At 51.2% G+C, this 14,643-nt stretch overlaps 4 protein-coding genes across 4 annotated transcripts; 2 read left to right on the forward strand and 2 right to left on the reverse strand.

The window, feature by feature from the left end:
• Positions 1–4,758: 4,758 nt before the first annotated feature.
• ALTATR162_LOCUS10031 (uncharacterized protein) lies at positions 4,759–5,859 on the reverse strand (the record flags this gene model as incomplete). The annotated part of the gene is made up of 1 exon (XM_043317667.1): positions 4,759–5,859. One exon carries the CDS (start codon positions 5,857–5,859, stop codon positions 4,759–4,761), a length of 1,101 nt encoding a protein of 366 aa, XP_043173602.1.
• An 804-nt stretch (positions 5,860–6,663) lies between these two features.
• ALTATR162_LOCUS10032 (uncharacterized protein) lies at positions 6,664–9,629 on the forward strand (the record flags this gene model as incomplete). Its single annotated transcript, XM_043317668.1, has 4 exons — positions 6,664–6,884; positions 6,955–7,066; positions 7,123–9,036; positions 9,105–9,629. 4 exons carry the CDS (start codon positions 6,664–6,666, stop codon positions 9,627–9,629), a joined length of 2,772 nt encoding a protein of 923 aa, XP_043173603.1.
• A 1,743-nt stretch (positions 9,630–11,372) lies between these two features.
• Positions 11,373–12,425, reverse strand: ALTATR162_LOCUS10033 (uncharacterized protein; the record flags this gene model as incomplete). The annotated part of the gene is made up of 1 exon (XM_043317669.1): positions 11,373–12,425. The coding sequence occupies one exon, from the start codon at positions 12,423–12,425 to the stop codon at positions 11,373–11,375; it is 1,053 nt and encodes a 350-aa protein (XP_043173604.1).
• Positions 12,426–12,648: 223 nt separating this feature from the next.
• On the forward strand, positions 12,649–14,398 carry ALTATR162_LOCUS10034 (uncharacterized protein; the record flags this gene model as incomplete). The annotated part of the gene is made up of 3 exons (XM_043317670.1): positions 12,649–12,959; positions 13,018–14,144; positions 14,202–14,398. The coding sequence occupies 3 exons, from the start codon at positions 12,649–12,651 to the stop codon at positions 14,396–14,398; spliced, it is 1,635 nt and encodes a 544-aa protein (XP_043173605.1).
• Positions 14,399–14,643: the final 245 nt, after the last annotated feature.

The following is a 14,643-nucleotide window of genomic DNA, read 5'->3' on the forward strand; positions in this document are numbered from 1 at the left end:
TATGTTGCGTCTCGACTACTGCGTCGGTGAGGTTTGTGACGTGCTACACCGTGCTCGGACGTTGCGTAGTTCCGCGCTTACGGCGGTTGTAGGCCAAGGTTCTTTATACCGGTAAACTCTACTTGTTTCAGGGATGGGACGTTGAGGCCATGTTCAGGCGTGACATGTTTCACTTGAACTCTGGTGAAGAGAATGACTCGACGTTCGCTGGGGATCCATGTTTGATCAGGATGTTGTTCGGAGAAAGTATTTGTGTTCTTGTGTTGTGTTGGCGCGTGTTGAAGTGCGACGCTTTGGGCGGAGGAGCTCACGACACGCAATCTTGGAACCATGACACTTTTCGCATAATTGTTCACAAGTACAAAAGCTGGTTCCGTCGCAGCCATTGATTTCCCTAAATTGTACCATTTTTCAAGCTATAGTGGATAGATAAGGTACGCTACGTGATTACATGTTATGACTTGCAATCATCCTAACTCTTTCAACATCGCGCCTACATGAAGAACATACACAGTTCTCGATGCGTCAATCCCTCAATTCCCGTAATTATATTCCTTTATTTCCACGTTCTACCGTGAGTAACACCGACCTCCTTCCCCATCCACCCAAGCCTCTCGGCACTTGTACCCAGCGCACAGCCTCCCGCGCGGCCATTGCATTGCAGATGGATTTGCCAGTAGCACGCCGTCCAAACCTACTAGTAAACGATTACGTTCCAAGCCTGACTATGAATACCAAGAGGAGCCAACTAACCACCTGACGGCAATACCCGTTTGCCGATGCTTGATCGACCCCCGCGGAAGCCGAAGGGAATGCAGGGCTGTGATATGTCAATGTGCAGATACTATTGTGATCAACGGACCTGAGCACTGCGAACACTCTCCACTTGGCTCAGTAGAAGCGAACTGCTAATACACAACCAGCCTTGCACTTGCATGGCTATTACTATAGACGTTACACACAAAAAGATCGCGCAGGTGCGATGACGAAGCTTGCGTAACGTAACCATGTCCTTGGTCAGGTTTACCCAGCTTACCCCTCATCTCTCCTCATCATCGTGCACCTGCATGGAACACACGCAACCTGAACACGAAGAGAGGGGTTTCACCGAAAAGCAAATACTACAGTGGCAAAACTTCTCGAAGCCTTCTAGAAACTGTCGCATTTCGCTGGAAATAAGCCACAAGATCCGCAAGTGACGTTGGGGATCGTAATCGCCAGCCTAGTGTTGACGATCATCTTAGAACACAACAGCAGCGTCGTGGAGTACCAAAATGATGCTGATCTTTCCTCGGTTGGCGGTGCGAAGCTACAGACTTGCGCAGGTGCTGTTCACGTAATGTGCAATCGGGGGTGCTCGCAAGTCCCTTGCAGCGCCTCGCAAATAGGAAGATGAGGAGGAGCTGGCTTCTTGCGGATGCAAGCAGTTTGTCTTAGCATTCCTGACCCCGCACGACGTTAGGGGGCGCAGCTGAACCATGACCTACGCCATCTTACATTTGGAACACCGAATCGCAAGTTCCAATGATCGAATCTGCCAATGACCAATAGATGTAGAAAACGCCTAAGCATGCAAGTCCTTCTTCCACCCGCCTACAGTGAGTTAGCATCAAACCCCTCGCTTTCCCGCCAACTGCCCTTTCCCGTTAGTGCCTTTTGCCGGAGCAAAAGCAGCGCACACTGATCGTCGCCTTCCCGTTGAGGTGAAGATGGACAGCTGTGTCAGCGGATCACGGCACTAGTAAGGGGAGAAAGCAGGGCCAAAAGCAGCACGCCGCTGATCGCACACGCCATAAGACACGATCGCGTGTGACGAAAAGCGCCAAGGGGCAACTGCCGTTAGTAGTGGGCTTTCGAGTGGCTGTAGTTTGCTAATCTTGGTGAGTGTGTGTGGTGGTTGAAAAGAAACAGCTTGTGATTGTGATAGCGTGTCTTGCAGTTATCGATGATGGCGATACGAATAGATTAAGACCCGTCGAATAAGCGATACACTCTCAAGGTCTGGTTGGTCCTTGGCCAATTTGCAGACTTACTACTCGGTACGTACATCGGTGTAGCATTGGGATGTATTCCGAGTACCTATTGTCTTTGCTGACAATTACAGACCCCACTAAAACTCGCGATCGGTAGGGGTCTCAGTGTTTGCGCTAAACTTCCCATGTCAAAGAAACCGACATGATGTAAACACGAAGTCCCACCCAGCTACTGCACACACGGGTTGTTAGTGCATTTATCATGTACTGTGTATATACCATGTAAATGGCTAGAGGTGGCGGCATAATACACCGCACTTGCATCAACCCTATGCCGTATCACGATCACCGTTGCGATCGCGATCGCGATACATGTGGATACCAGCACAGGCACAAGAATAGAGAGAGATGAGACCTGCTCCCTACCTCACCCCATTCCAGACCTTCCAAAGCGAGCAAATTAATTCCGTTTCGCCGTACAGTTCACCATCGGGCCTGTTCCTCACGTCTACAGTAGGAAGGTTCCCATACACATGGAACATCGGCCAACACTCCGATCGATGATGATGCTCACGGAAATCAACACCAAGTGCCATCGGTCCTACATAAAACTCACGACACCATACACACTTTTATCCAGACTATATGCAAGCACGCAATATGACTCGCTTCCATGTCCGCATTGCAGCGAGTACAAACCCACTGACTGACCGATCCGGACCGTTGGCTGCCATGGTGCCGGCTGGGCGCATGCCTCGTCTTTCCAATATAGTTTTTTTAATCTATCCTGCTTACCCACGTTACCCGGCAAACACGAAATGTGCTCGCTCTACATACCTCGCGCAATCTAATTCTAGGTTTCCGCATACCCAGTGAATTGGTATATATATTATCGAAGAGTGATCGAACATGGTCTAGATACTGCTGAACCGCCCTGTCGGCTCTTGGAGATGTTGTGTATGACATGCGGCTGGAAGAGGAAGGTAAAGGTTGGCTATGTGTTAGTGTGATCGGAATCATGTATGTCACGATCGCTACTTCTACTTGTGTGAGTGAAAATGTAGAGACAAACTGTACATCGATTATGTGGTAGAAATCTCGATCGATAATGTTGACAAGTTTGACGTCTGGTATCACGCTCTGTCATCTAGTTCCACTCATATACAGTAATATTCTCTCTCGATAATATGGAACGAGAATCACGCAAAAAAAAAAGAGTTTGGTAGGCGCGGGAATGTCTTCGGTTGCAGAAGTTTGGGGATTGAACTGCATTATGAGCCATGTGACCCAGAACATGTCATCCCTATTTGCTCTTATGTAGGGAAAGAGCTGTTCGACCACATCTGCAATGGTGATGATGGCCGCCGTCTGCCCTGCACACGACCAAACCGGCCAGGTCTTTTCTAGTCAGGCGTTTCTATATAGCACAGAGCTTCAAGATCGGAAGCAAGCTTGTGAAAAGGAGGTTCCATAGGTGGTGTTCTTGCGATGGGGTGACCATGGAAGGTTGACCATGGAAGGGTGATAGCTTGGAGGTATGCTTATTGGATGAGTATTCATACACCTGTATGTTCGATATGTCTTCAAGGATTGACCAGCGTAGGCTATCGAACTCATCGCTCAGTGCTTCTTCTTCAATTGCGCTTTCGTTACCGCTCTCGTTGTTGCTGTCAATGCTGCTTTCATCCGAGCTTGTACTGACCGCCTCATCGGCCGTTAGAACCGCGTCAAGAGTCACATTCTCGACCATGTCCTTACTGGTGTTGGTAGTCATAGCGAATGCAACGCGTAGCAGAGGAGATTACAAAAAAACACAAACATGTGAGGACAAGAAAAAGCTTCCTGTAGCCGAGGTAAAATTCAGCTATATGTTAGCATGGCGGAGACAGTGGATTTCAGTATCGCTACTTGTAGTCGAGTGGACATGGGTCAATGAATCATAAGTCGTTGGTGTAATAAAAGTCGCCATGGTCAATGTTAATAAGATGTATTACTTGTTCGCATCAGTTTCGATGTGTACAACAGCCCGCAAGCTCATAAGCTACATGGTCTATCATGCTGCTTCTTTACGTCGACGAGTTGATCATGAGAACGAACCGAGACTCCATCGCTTGATACCATTACCAGTGTCCGTTATGCGCCCCCTTGAAGATACAAAAGAAACATATAATACATTAAAGAGCCCAGCTCCATGTTTCGATAACATAGGAGAGGGAAGGAGATTGGAAGATATGCCCAGAGACGAAGCGGCGATGTGGGAAGCCTGATGACGCATACAAAGGCTCGCATGTAACTGTTAGGCAAAACGCACGCGGTCCTAGGCACACGATACGCTGTAGACCGAGATTGCCACGATGTACTCTACGATCGTGACGCACCGATGGCAGCTTGGGTATACCCCCAGACGAAGTCGCGATGAGCCACCTCCGAGTACAGTAGCATTTCGTGTAACCTACCGAGCGCGGGCGTCTGAGCGGCTCGGTGTAACGGTGCGGTGCGCTCAGTTTGGGTATGAGTAAGGCCTAGGTAGTGGGGTGAAAGCCGAACGTGACATGCGTGATTGGGTCGTCGATATTTGGCATGATAAGAAGGATTCCAGCCATAAGAAGAATTATGCTCGCTGCTGAGTTCAAGCCACGCGCCCGTACAACGGACTTTGCAGAAGCAGCAAATACGTTACGGTCGGACTTGTAGGCTGCCGATAAGTAAGGGGGATCCTATGGGGATCCTGCCCGGATTGTCCGACATATTTGTGTAGAGGTATGGAAAGTCCGGACTGTGAACGCTATAGGAAAGTATTGCCAGCTATGGGACTAGTCCATTTTCCTTTTTTGGCTGCCCGCATCTCAGCGTACAAGGCTGGATTAATACCTTTCTTTTGACACCTCTTTAGCTCGGTTTCAGTCAGAGTACTTATGTCAAAGTCACTCGCACTCCATTTACTGCTTCCGCTTGACTTTGATCCAGATCGGCTTCGCTCGACGTTGTCAAGTATAGACTGGAGGGAACGCTCTTCTGGCACAGATCGTTGCTCGTCCGATAGGGACGTCGTTGATCTTGAAAAGTTGGATATGTGGGCGGAGGTACGGTCAACTGAGGTTGACTTTGCTATGACTAGGCGAGTAGGGCTTGGAGGAGCATCTTGCGTCTTATCTGTCAACCTTCGAGGCATCATCTTTCGAAACAGTGACTGCGGTGTATGGTGATCGAGGCTCCCATACTCCAGGGGTGTCTCTACGGGAGTAGACGTCCCTCTCGAGCTTCCACTTGATGAATGCATCGACGAGGGCTTAGACATGATACTAGGTGGGGGATTGGTGGGCGGATCATCTTCCAAGGTAAACCAATCCGGTGAAGGAGCCTCGACTTCAGGCGGATCGTGGCCATAGATGCTCTGATCATCAGATGCTGTTGTGGTCACCGAGTTGATAGTCTCTAGCGAGGTCTGCCGTCGCAGATGTGGAGGGAATCGCTTGATGTTACTGATTTCCCTCTTGTTGTTTCGATACGATATGAGTCCGCGTGGGTGTCGCCGTGAAGACGGCGGCTCAAGTGGGGGATCCGGATCAGGTGACGGTACATCTTGGACTTTGTGATTTCGAAACGGACGAGAAAACTGACGGGCGGGATTCTTTGGCGGAGGCGCATCAACTGGATGGGAACGGAGTGGATTGATGAAGCCTGATGAGGAGGCAGGACGAGACGTCGATTCACCATCAATCGAAGCAGATCGACTGCGCGCTATTGGAGGTGGGGCTGCTTCATCTAGATCCTCGTCGGACTCGTCAAAAACATAAGTTCGGTGGTCCCTGTACTGCTTCTGTACTTCGAGGGCGGCCCTAGGCGAACGGCGGATGGCAGGCGGAAGGGCGTCGTCAACGTCCATGGCAGTTTGTGTAAGGTTGTATCATGACATTTGGAAAAAGGAAAATAGGATGTAAAAATACCCCGATACCCAGCTTGCACGTCGGGCCCGCCCAACCACACAGTGTACATCAATCATGACGCAGAACGGGCTGCCAGAACCCTATGGCGTGGGTTAGCGTGGATCGGAGGATGCCTGTACCTTGCATAGCGTTCATGAAGAGATCCGTCAACATGTCAGATCAGATTTGGTGTTGAGCTTTAGCGCAGATGCGAAAGATGCGATGCTAATTGTAACTCGTTGATATCAGGAAGACGTATCCTAGAGTTGGAGAAAGCGCATCTTCGCCTCCATAGAGACGGAATAAGATGCGGAGACGGACGGCAGGATTCTGGTCAATTACGCGGGTGGCTAAGGATTTCGGCCGTTTTGGCCGTTGGAGACAGGCCAGCAGGGCCAACGGTCGAGCCCATCACGTGCCCAGGCCGAGTTCCTACTTTGACAGGAGTAGTTTTCGGCGTCACTCGAAGCAGACGGGAAGCCAAAACGCGTTTCAAGCGGCCAAGACGTGTCAGCAGGTCGTTGGGACATGGATGGTGCGTTGTGGTGGCCCTGAGCTGATGTTTCGACTTGAGGCGGGACCTGACAGGCCTAGGGCGCTAGAGACGGAAGCGGACTAGTCGATTCACCAGCCAACCGCAGGCACCTGGGTCCACGGGTGCTCCTTAGTTACTTGAGCTTCACTGTCGCTGTCCACGCGAACAGCATGTATGCCACAACCACGGCCATAATCGATTCGCCGCGCACACTACGGGCCCGCTCATCATGAGCAACGACGCGCCCACGCCCATCTCGGACGACGAGGTGGTGGCACTCACCAAGGCGGCCTTCGAGCACTCCCGCCAGGACATCAACCACCGCGCTGCCGCCGAGACGCCTCGCGAGTTGCAGCAACAGCAGCCCGGCATTACCATTGACCTGGGCCACAAGAACATTGCCCGCCTGCCGGACGAGGTCATCGATGTCATCCGGGCCGAGATTGAAAGGTACATGCACCAGCCGCCCGCGCTTGCCTTCGTTGCATTCGACTGTGGTAGATACATACTGACCTGCTAGACTTGCTCTTTCCCACAACCTCCTCTCCACCCTCCCGTCCCGCCTCATCGAATGCAGACGTCTCCGCTACCTCAATGTGCGCTACAATGCCATGCGCGAGATTCCCAATGCCGTACGTTGGCCCGCTGTAATACATTGCATGTGAGGGACCCGCTGACACCGCCCCAGATTCTCGAGATGACTTCGCTCGAGATCCTGGACGTGAGCAGGAATAAGATCAGGTCCATACCGCCCAAAATTTCAAACCTGACGTCTTTGAAGGTGCTGGCAATTGCAAAGAACAAGATTGAGGAATTGCCCGTCTGCCTGGGCGAGATCAACAGTTTGCAGGTCCTTAAGCTAGACGGCAACCCGCTGGTCTTTCCCCCACCCGACGTCTGCACCATCAGGGACAATGCCCCCTCACCGGCCAACGAGAACGAGCGAGATGCCGTCGTAGCCACCCAAGTCAAACGCTTCATGCGCCAGCACATCTCAAGAGAGCGTCAGCGGAGCGAATTGGAAAGACTGCGTGTCGAGTCTTCTGGTGATGAGAGTTGGACCGAAAGCAACCCGGAGACACCCCGCCCGTCGAAGCGAGCCAACGGGGGACGCTTCCCTGTGAGACCTAGTGTTGGCAACATCGATGGCTTCTCCGACGCCAAGGCCGATTCTCCTGGCCTATCTGTCCCGCCTATTCCAGTTCGTTCCCACTACCGCGTCGGATCTACAACGAGCAACGGCAACGGCACGGGCATCGTCGTCTCGAAGAAGCCTCCAGTGTCTCCCCTGATCCTGCCAAACGGAAGCAATGAGCGTAACCGAAGCCAGAGTGAAGGCTCAGGACCTTCATCGCACCGCCAGAAACGAATGGGCATATACACCAACAAAACATCTGAGCTGGGTTCTGTCGACGAACTACGGCGGACAAGTCACTTCCGCGGCTTCAGTCAGGGCATTGTTGTTCCTGCTCATTCCGCTGCTAATGATCTGTCAGGTCCAGCAACCGCTGGTGCTTATGGAGATACTGGTACTGTTAGGTCTCTTGCAAACCGCCCACTATCCGATGTGCGTGAACACAGGCGGAACTCGCGTGCGCCAGACATTGTCGTCGAAGCTGCAAAGAACTTCCTCTATGCCATATCCCAGCTTCATGACTGCGTCTCACATATGGTACGCTCAATCAAGTTGACAGCCAAGACAAAAGAAGGTCTGCGCCGTAAGGAAGACTTCTATCGCAGGTACTCGACCACCTACCTTAATATCCGAGCGCTGAATGAGGTCTTGCACAAGTTTGACAGACTGGTCGAGGAAGACGAAGAAGACGCACAGAAACTCTCTAGAAGCGTATACATGTATGCGCTAAGATGTCTCGAATCTTTCATGTCCATCAGTCTTTCAATCGCCGAGAATCGCGTCGAAATCACCCAGAATGCGAATGCACATATCATGCGGACTTTTCTGTTCCTCCAGCAAGCAAGTCTGATCGAGATGAGGAATGCCTGTTCAATTCTGGGTGCGCAGTTCAAGGACACTTCAGTAGCTTCGCGCAGGCCTAGCAATGTCGACCCAGTGGCTACAGTACGCGCACGCCCATCGAGAGTGAATCGTCGTTTCCAGGCATCGCCGCCACAGCGAAACGGCGGCTACCAGATGCCACCACCTGTCATCCTGCATAGCAACGACAACAGCCGGTCGAACACCTTGACAAGCATCAGTGCCGCAACGCCGCGCTCTGGGGAGTCATTCTCAACACTTGCTCCGTCCATGACACGATCGAACACACTGACGAGCAGTTTTGACGAAGCAGACGAAGATGCTCAGTTTGAACGAGTTTACACAAAACTCAGGAATGCGTCCGACAGCTGTAGAAACTCCATGCCGCAGATTACGCGTATGATGCGAGAGCAATTCGATGGTCTGCGACGCGATCTTGACACCGAGGATCCCCGGGTGAAGGCGCTAGCGAACCTCATTGATAAGAGCAATGACGTCCAACAAATGACGAACCCCCTCGCTAGCCGCCTATCACAGATGCAGCTTAAAGACAGCTACACTAGGAACCAGCCCGAGTTCTGGCAGCAATGTATGGGTTTCATCAAGGTACGTAAATCCATGTTTGTTTCGGATCGAAGTTTCGAGAACAGCACGTTGACTCAAATTTGTTTCAGGCTTGGCAAGAACTTGCCGCAGCGTATACCCAGCAGGGTAGAGAACACAAGCTGCTCTCTGGTGAGATCAAACAGCTTATGCGGCCACTGCACAAAATGGTCAAGGAAGCCAGTCTGGCTATCAATGACAGTCCATGGTCGCATCTCACCAGCAACAATCCCGGCTTGATGGGTCCGCCGAGCTTGTCGTCCATCACTTCACGTATTCAACCACCTAGGTTTATGAAACAGCCCAACGGAACCATGTCTTCGAGCGGCGGACCCTCATTCCCGGGCCCAATCAACACGTCTATACCTGCGATGGCTTCCGTCTTCTCTGCCCAGCCGTACTCTACAGCTAGCTTCGGGTCGCAAGGCTCAGGTGGCTATGGCACTCCAGTTCCGGCGACACCACTTAGCGCCGCTCTAGGAGCCGCAGCTCAAGCAACTATCCCAAACACTCCTCGCGTTTCTCAAGGTTCCAATACGCTCAATGTCTTCGAGCGAGCTGATCGCTTGCTCAGCCAGACAAGTCGTCGCGTTTGATACATAAGCTACATACCGGCTTCCATCAATCGTGTGCCTCAAAATGCGCATGATATTGGATTATCACGTACCTCTGACTACACTTACATAGGTCATGCCGACACGCATCGGCGTACGTACGTATTTGCTCATCTTTCTGCTTTCTTTGACGTTTGTACTTGCCAGAACGATTTTATTTGCATACTATTAGCGACGGCGTTTGTCCGGATTTCACTCTTTTCATAACATGGAAGGCATATCAGGTTGCATACTGGACATGGTGTTTGAGGTCGTTAAGAAGGTCCACCACTGCATATTTGGCGTTTTTTGTCTTCGGTCTTACGGGGTGGGTTGGGGTGGCTGAATGAACGACTGGGTGACGGGTTGAACCTTTGGTAGGATCGGGACGATATAGTGCACACATGACACGTATTAATGTCTACAATGATGGTTGGCGGGTGGCTGGAGATAGATTTCGTTTTGCCTGCATTAATTGTTACGAACTACATGGTGCAAGCAACCATGATGCTAGAAATGAGAAGCATATATTAATGCCGATAACGTGCCAGGTCTATAAGCTTGTGTCATGCGATACTTTGACTTCAACGGATGTATAATAGGGAGTTGGTCATGGCAATGTGAGAGACATTCAATGATCTTGATGTCGCTCACTGGAAGACTTGTCGAAATCTGTTGTAACCATGTATTCCAAATTGCTCGACATCGTAGTCGCATCACAAGTGTACACATAGCTACATCCCGTTTTAGCTCTCAGGGCCTCTAAGGCTTGTCTGCTCTTGCATCAAACATAACATTGTCTAAGACACCCTTCTTCTTTCTCTCTCACTTCAACTACATCGTACTACAAGTCTCACTCGTTCGGTCTCAAACCAGGTTTACAATTCCAAGACATCGGCAATGTATATACATATACCATGCCCTGGTGCCTCCAAGGGGCATCACTACACCCCAAACTTCTTTCCATTCACTACCATCTACTCAAACATCGCCTCCAATCTCTGACCTCAAACATTTCAAGCTTCAACAACGCCGAGAATAGGACTAAAACGTCTAGTCATCTACATAAACATCGGCACACAAATCACCACATTCTACCCGACAGCGTTTTTGATTTGCGACACCAAGTCGACAACCAGCACCGCCATTTATACTTCGGAGCTGGTCCCTCATGGATGGGTTGATACCGTACGAACGCGTTTGTGGAGAAGGATTTTATGATGAAGGTCGACGAGGAGGACGAGGAGTGGAGGGTTGTGGTGCAACCGTGCCAAAATGCTGAGGAGAAGACTTGCGTGTTTATTATTACGGGAGAAGTAGATGGAGAGGTGGACCACCAAGGCGTACATCGACGTGGGCGGGTTGTTCGTTTTAGGTGATCATAAACCGGGCATTCTTGCTTTATGTCGTGTGTTTCTGGATTTGATTGGTGTAGTACTAGTTGTATCGTCATAGACAAACATTGAGTTTCTTCCCATCTTATACCTGTCCCGTCGTGTCGTTCTTCCGAGCTCTCTTGCCAACAATGAGCCGGGTGCCCATGACTGTGATCTACAGGACTTTCGGTTCGTGCGAACGATGCCGCGGACATCTGTGGCAAAGGGACATCTCTGGTCGCGATGGTGGTGTAGCCACAGTCTCCGAGGCGGCCGGAATGACAGGGCGCAATAGGGTACGTATGGCTTCATTGTAAGTCACCAGTTCAGACGTCTCTTGAGTCGTCTGTCTCGCAATCCAAATGTCTTGTCAGGATTCACTTCGAAGAAGGGGGTGTTTCGTAGACAGCTTAAACACTTTTCGGCCCTCTGGCACAGGCGATGGTGGCATGATGAGCGGCCTCTTACATGCTGCGTAGCCTCGTGGTGCAGGGTATTTTCGGTTCAGCCAGACGTTCCATAGCATGACCGAAGCTGTGCTTGATGACCAATACAGCATCATTGCCGCAGGTAGCTGCTGACAGAGAGGACCAATCAGCAGAGAAATGAAAAGCAAAGTCCTCCGAATCACACCAGGCCACCTCCGAGACCCATCGCTCTCGACAGTGTTCTTTGTAGTATAGATGTTTGCGAACATTATGCCTGACGCAATGAATGGGAGAACACCTGTTGGGTCCGGAACAAGTAGGTCCTGGAACCAGAGCATGCCTTCTGTTGCCAGCGAAGGCTCGAACCATGCAGTGGGTGTAACGCGTCTAATGATTTCACCGGCGTCATTGGTCATGGTTGTACGTTCGCCGTTGATGGCAGCAGCCGCCATACCTATCAGACCGTCATGAGCGCCGCATTTCTGCCGTATGACCTCAGCCATAGCGATGAATATGGGAAATTGGGCTAATGTCCAAGTGATTTGGCCGCGTAGACTAACATTCCACCTCTTGTCTAATGCCGATGTGGTGTCATTTACTTCTTTCTTCACTGTCAATGTGGCCTGTTTGATGGTCCGGAAGTTACCACGCTTTAATATCTCGTCACGTTTCTGGAAAGCAAGCGCTTGTCGGAGCGGATGGAGACCAATGTATCGTGCCATAAGGGCGCGCGAGTAGGCTCCAGCTGTAGTGACAAGAAGACCACGAACGAGGAAGGCGGTGAGCGGTATGGCAGCATACCATGGCACGGCGGTATGGACGAGCGACATCAGCTCGTGGGGAAGGTAGAGAATGGCATCGGTGAGGGGATCTTGTCGCGGCGTCGAAGCGTGGAAGGCGCGTGTTGGTGGGCAGCATATCGAGGATCGATGCGTGGTAGAGGTTCGCGAGAGCAACCGGCATGCTGGCTGCCGCAAGAGGCGCGACGACAGCATCTTGTGATAAATCTAGTGATGCTGCAACTATCTAATCAAATGTCCGACTCCCGAAAGAAAGAGGCTCCCACTAGCGCGTCAGGGTCCCATGCTCTCGGGCCGGCGCCAGGAACCGATGTCATCCCACCTGAACAGCTGTCGCTTTGCCCAAACATTTGCCCATGGCTTGAGTCTTCGCTGTCTGCCTCTCCCACTGTATCCCCGTCTGGCCTCGCTTTTCGAGATGGGTCTTTTACCCATCCTCCTCTCCCTACTAGTGCCCGCATTCTTGGCTTTCATCCTCCTTCCCAAGACCCTGCGCTTCGCTGCGGAACTAGTGGGACAATACCTCCGTCGATCTTCCCGTACACGACGAGAACTATTACTCGCCAGGGTAGCAAGCGAAACCAAGACATTCGAGGCGCAGCAGAAGAACAAGAAGAAAGAGGATGAAGACTGGGAACAAGTGGGAAACACACTTCCTGGTAGTGCAGTGAAAGATGGCCAGGCTGACAGCGGATGGGATGGTATCGTGGGATTCTTCCACCCTTTCTGGTATGGGTGGCATGCTCTGAGACATTGGTATATGATCGCTGACAGGCCGTTCTCACAGCAACGCAGGAGGCGGCGGCGAACGAGTCCTCTGGGCTGCAATTCGAGCAAACCAAAAGCGTTGGCCAAAAGCTACCTGCATAGTCTACACCGGTGACCACGATGTCGACAAAGCCGCCATACTCAAACGTGTCAAAGATCGTTTCAACATCCAGCTACACCCGCCAACCGTCCACTTCCTCTACCTCACAACCCGCGACTGGGTACTCGCAAGCACATGGCCGCGCTTTACACTACTAGGCCAATCTCTCGGCTCTCTCGTTATTGCCTACGATGCATTCAGCCTCCTTGTACCAGACATCTTCATAGACACCATGGGTTACGCCTTCGCTCTCGGCCTATCGTCGTTCCTCTTTCCGACCGTACCGACCGGCGCATACGTGCACTATCCGACCATCTCCACCGATATGCTGGATTCGCTACAAGTTGGAGGTCAAGGTATCAATGCAGGAACGGGCGCAGGATATCGTGGCATGGCCAAGAAGAAGTACTGGCAACTCTTTGCAAAGCTGTACAGTAAGCTCGGTAGCACCATTGATGTGGTCATGACCAACTCCACATGGACGCAAAGCCACATCAAAACTCTCTGGGAACCATATCGCATTAAAAGGAGCATAGCAATAGACATTGACGTTGTCTTTCCACCCGTAGCTGTCGAAGAAGTCATAGAAGCCGTCCCAGTCTCCGAGTCCAGCGAGAAGAACCGCGGCCCTTACCTCCTCTATATCGCGCAATTTCGACCGGAAAAGAACCACCGACTTATCCTCGAGGCCTTCGCATCATTCCTGCATTCCAAGCCCGAACTTCCAGCGTACCCCAACGATACCCCGAAGCTCGTTCTGATAGGCTCAGTACGAAACTCTCATGATGATGCGAAGCGTGTCTATGAGCTGAGGCTGCTAGCGCATGAGCTGCACATCAAGGATAATGTAGAGTTTATATGCGATGCGCCGTGGCCGCAGATGCTCGAGTGGATGCGTAAAGCCAGTGTGGGTGTAAACGCAATGTGGAACGAGCATTTCGGTATCGGTGTGGTGGAATACCAGGCCGCAGGTATGATTTCAGTAGTCAACAACTCTGGAGGCCCCAAGCTGGATATTGTAATTGAGGTCGATGGGAAACCTACCGGTAAGTCTAAATACCGTTTCTCTGTTATTGCTACACCATTGCTAATTCATGACCAAGGCTTCCATGCAACGACTGCAGAGCAATATGCTGATGGCTTCCGGAAAGCACTCACTCTCTCACCCGAAGACACATTGGATATGCGACAACGGGCTCGCAGGTCGGCTGAGCGCTTTACTGATCAAGTATTCGCGGATAAGTGGCTGAGAAATGCCGAGAAGCTTGTTGCTCTGGAAATCGAGCGTACATCAAAATAAGTGGCAATCCACAAACCGGGAGCATGGCGTTATACTGGATAGCATGGAATTTCTTGATACCGCACATGAGAATTGGGGCGGCTGCATCCTTGGAGTCAAGCATCCGATATACATACTCAACATTTCGCACCTGCACATCAAGACCATATTATGATACATGTGACCATCACTGAGTTCGTAGGTGGAATTGACAAGGAACGCATGAGCATATGGACTGAGTTTTGTCTTATTCTTGTTCCTTCTTC

The sequence above is a fragment of the Alternaria atra genome, assembly GCF_907166805.1.
Source record: "Alternaria atra isolate CS162 genome assembly, contig: 32, whole genome shotgun sequence".
Lineage (NCBI taxonomy): Eukaryota > Fungi > Ascomycota > Dothideomycetes > Pleosporales > Pleosporaceae > Alternaria > Alternaria atra.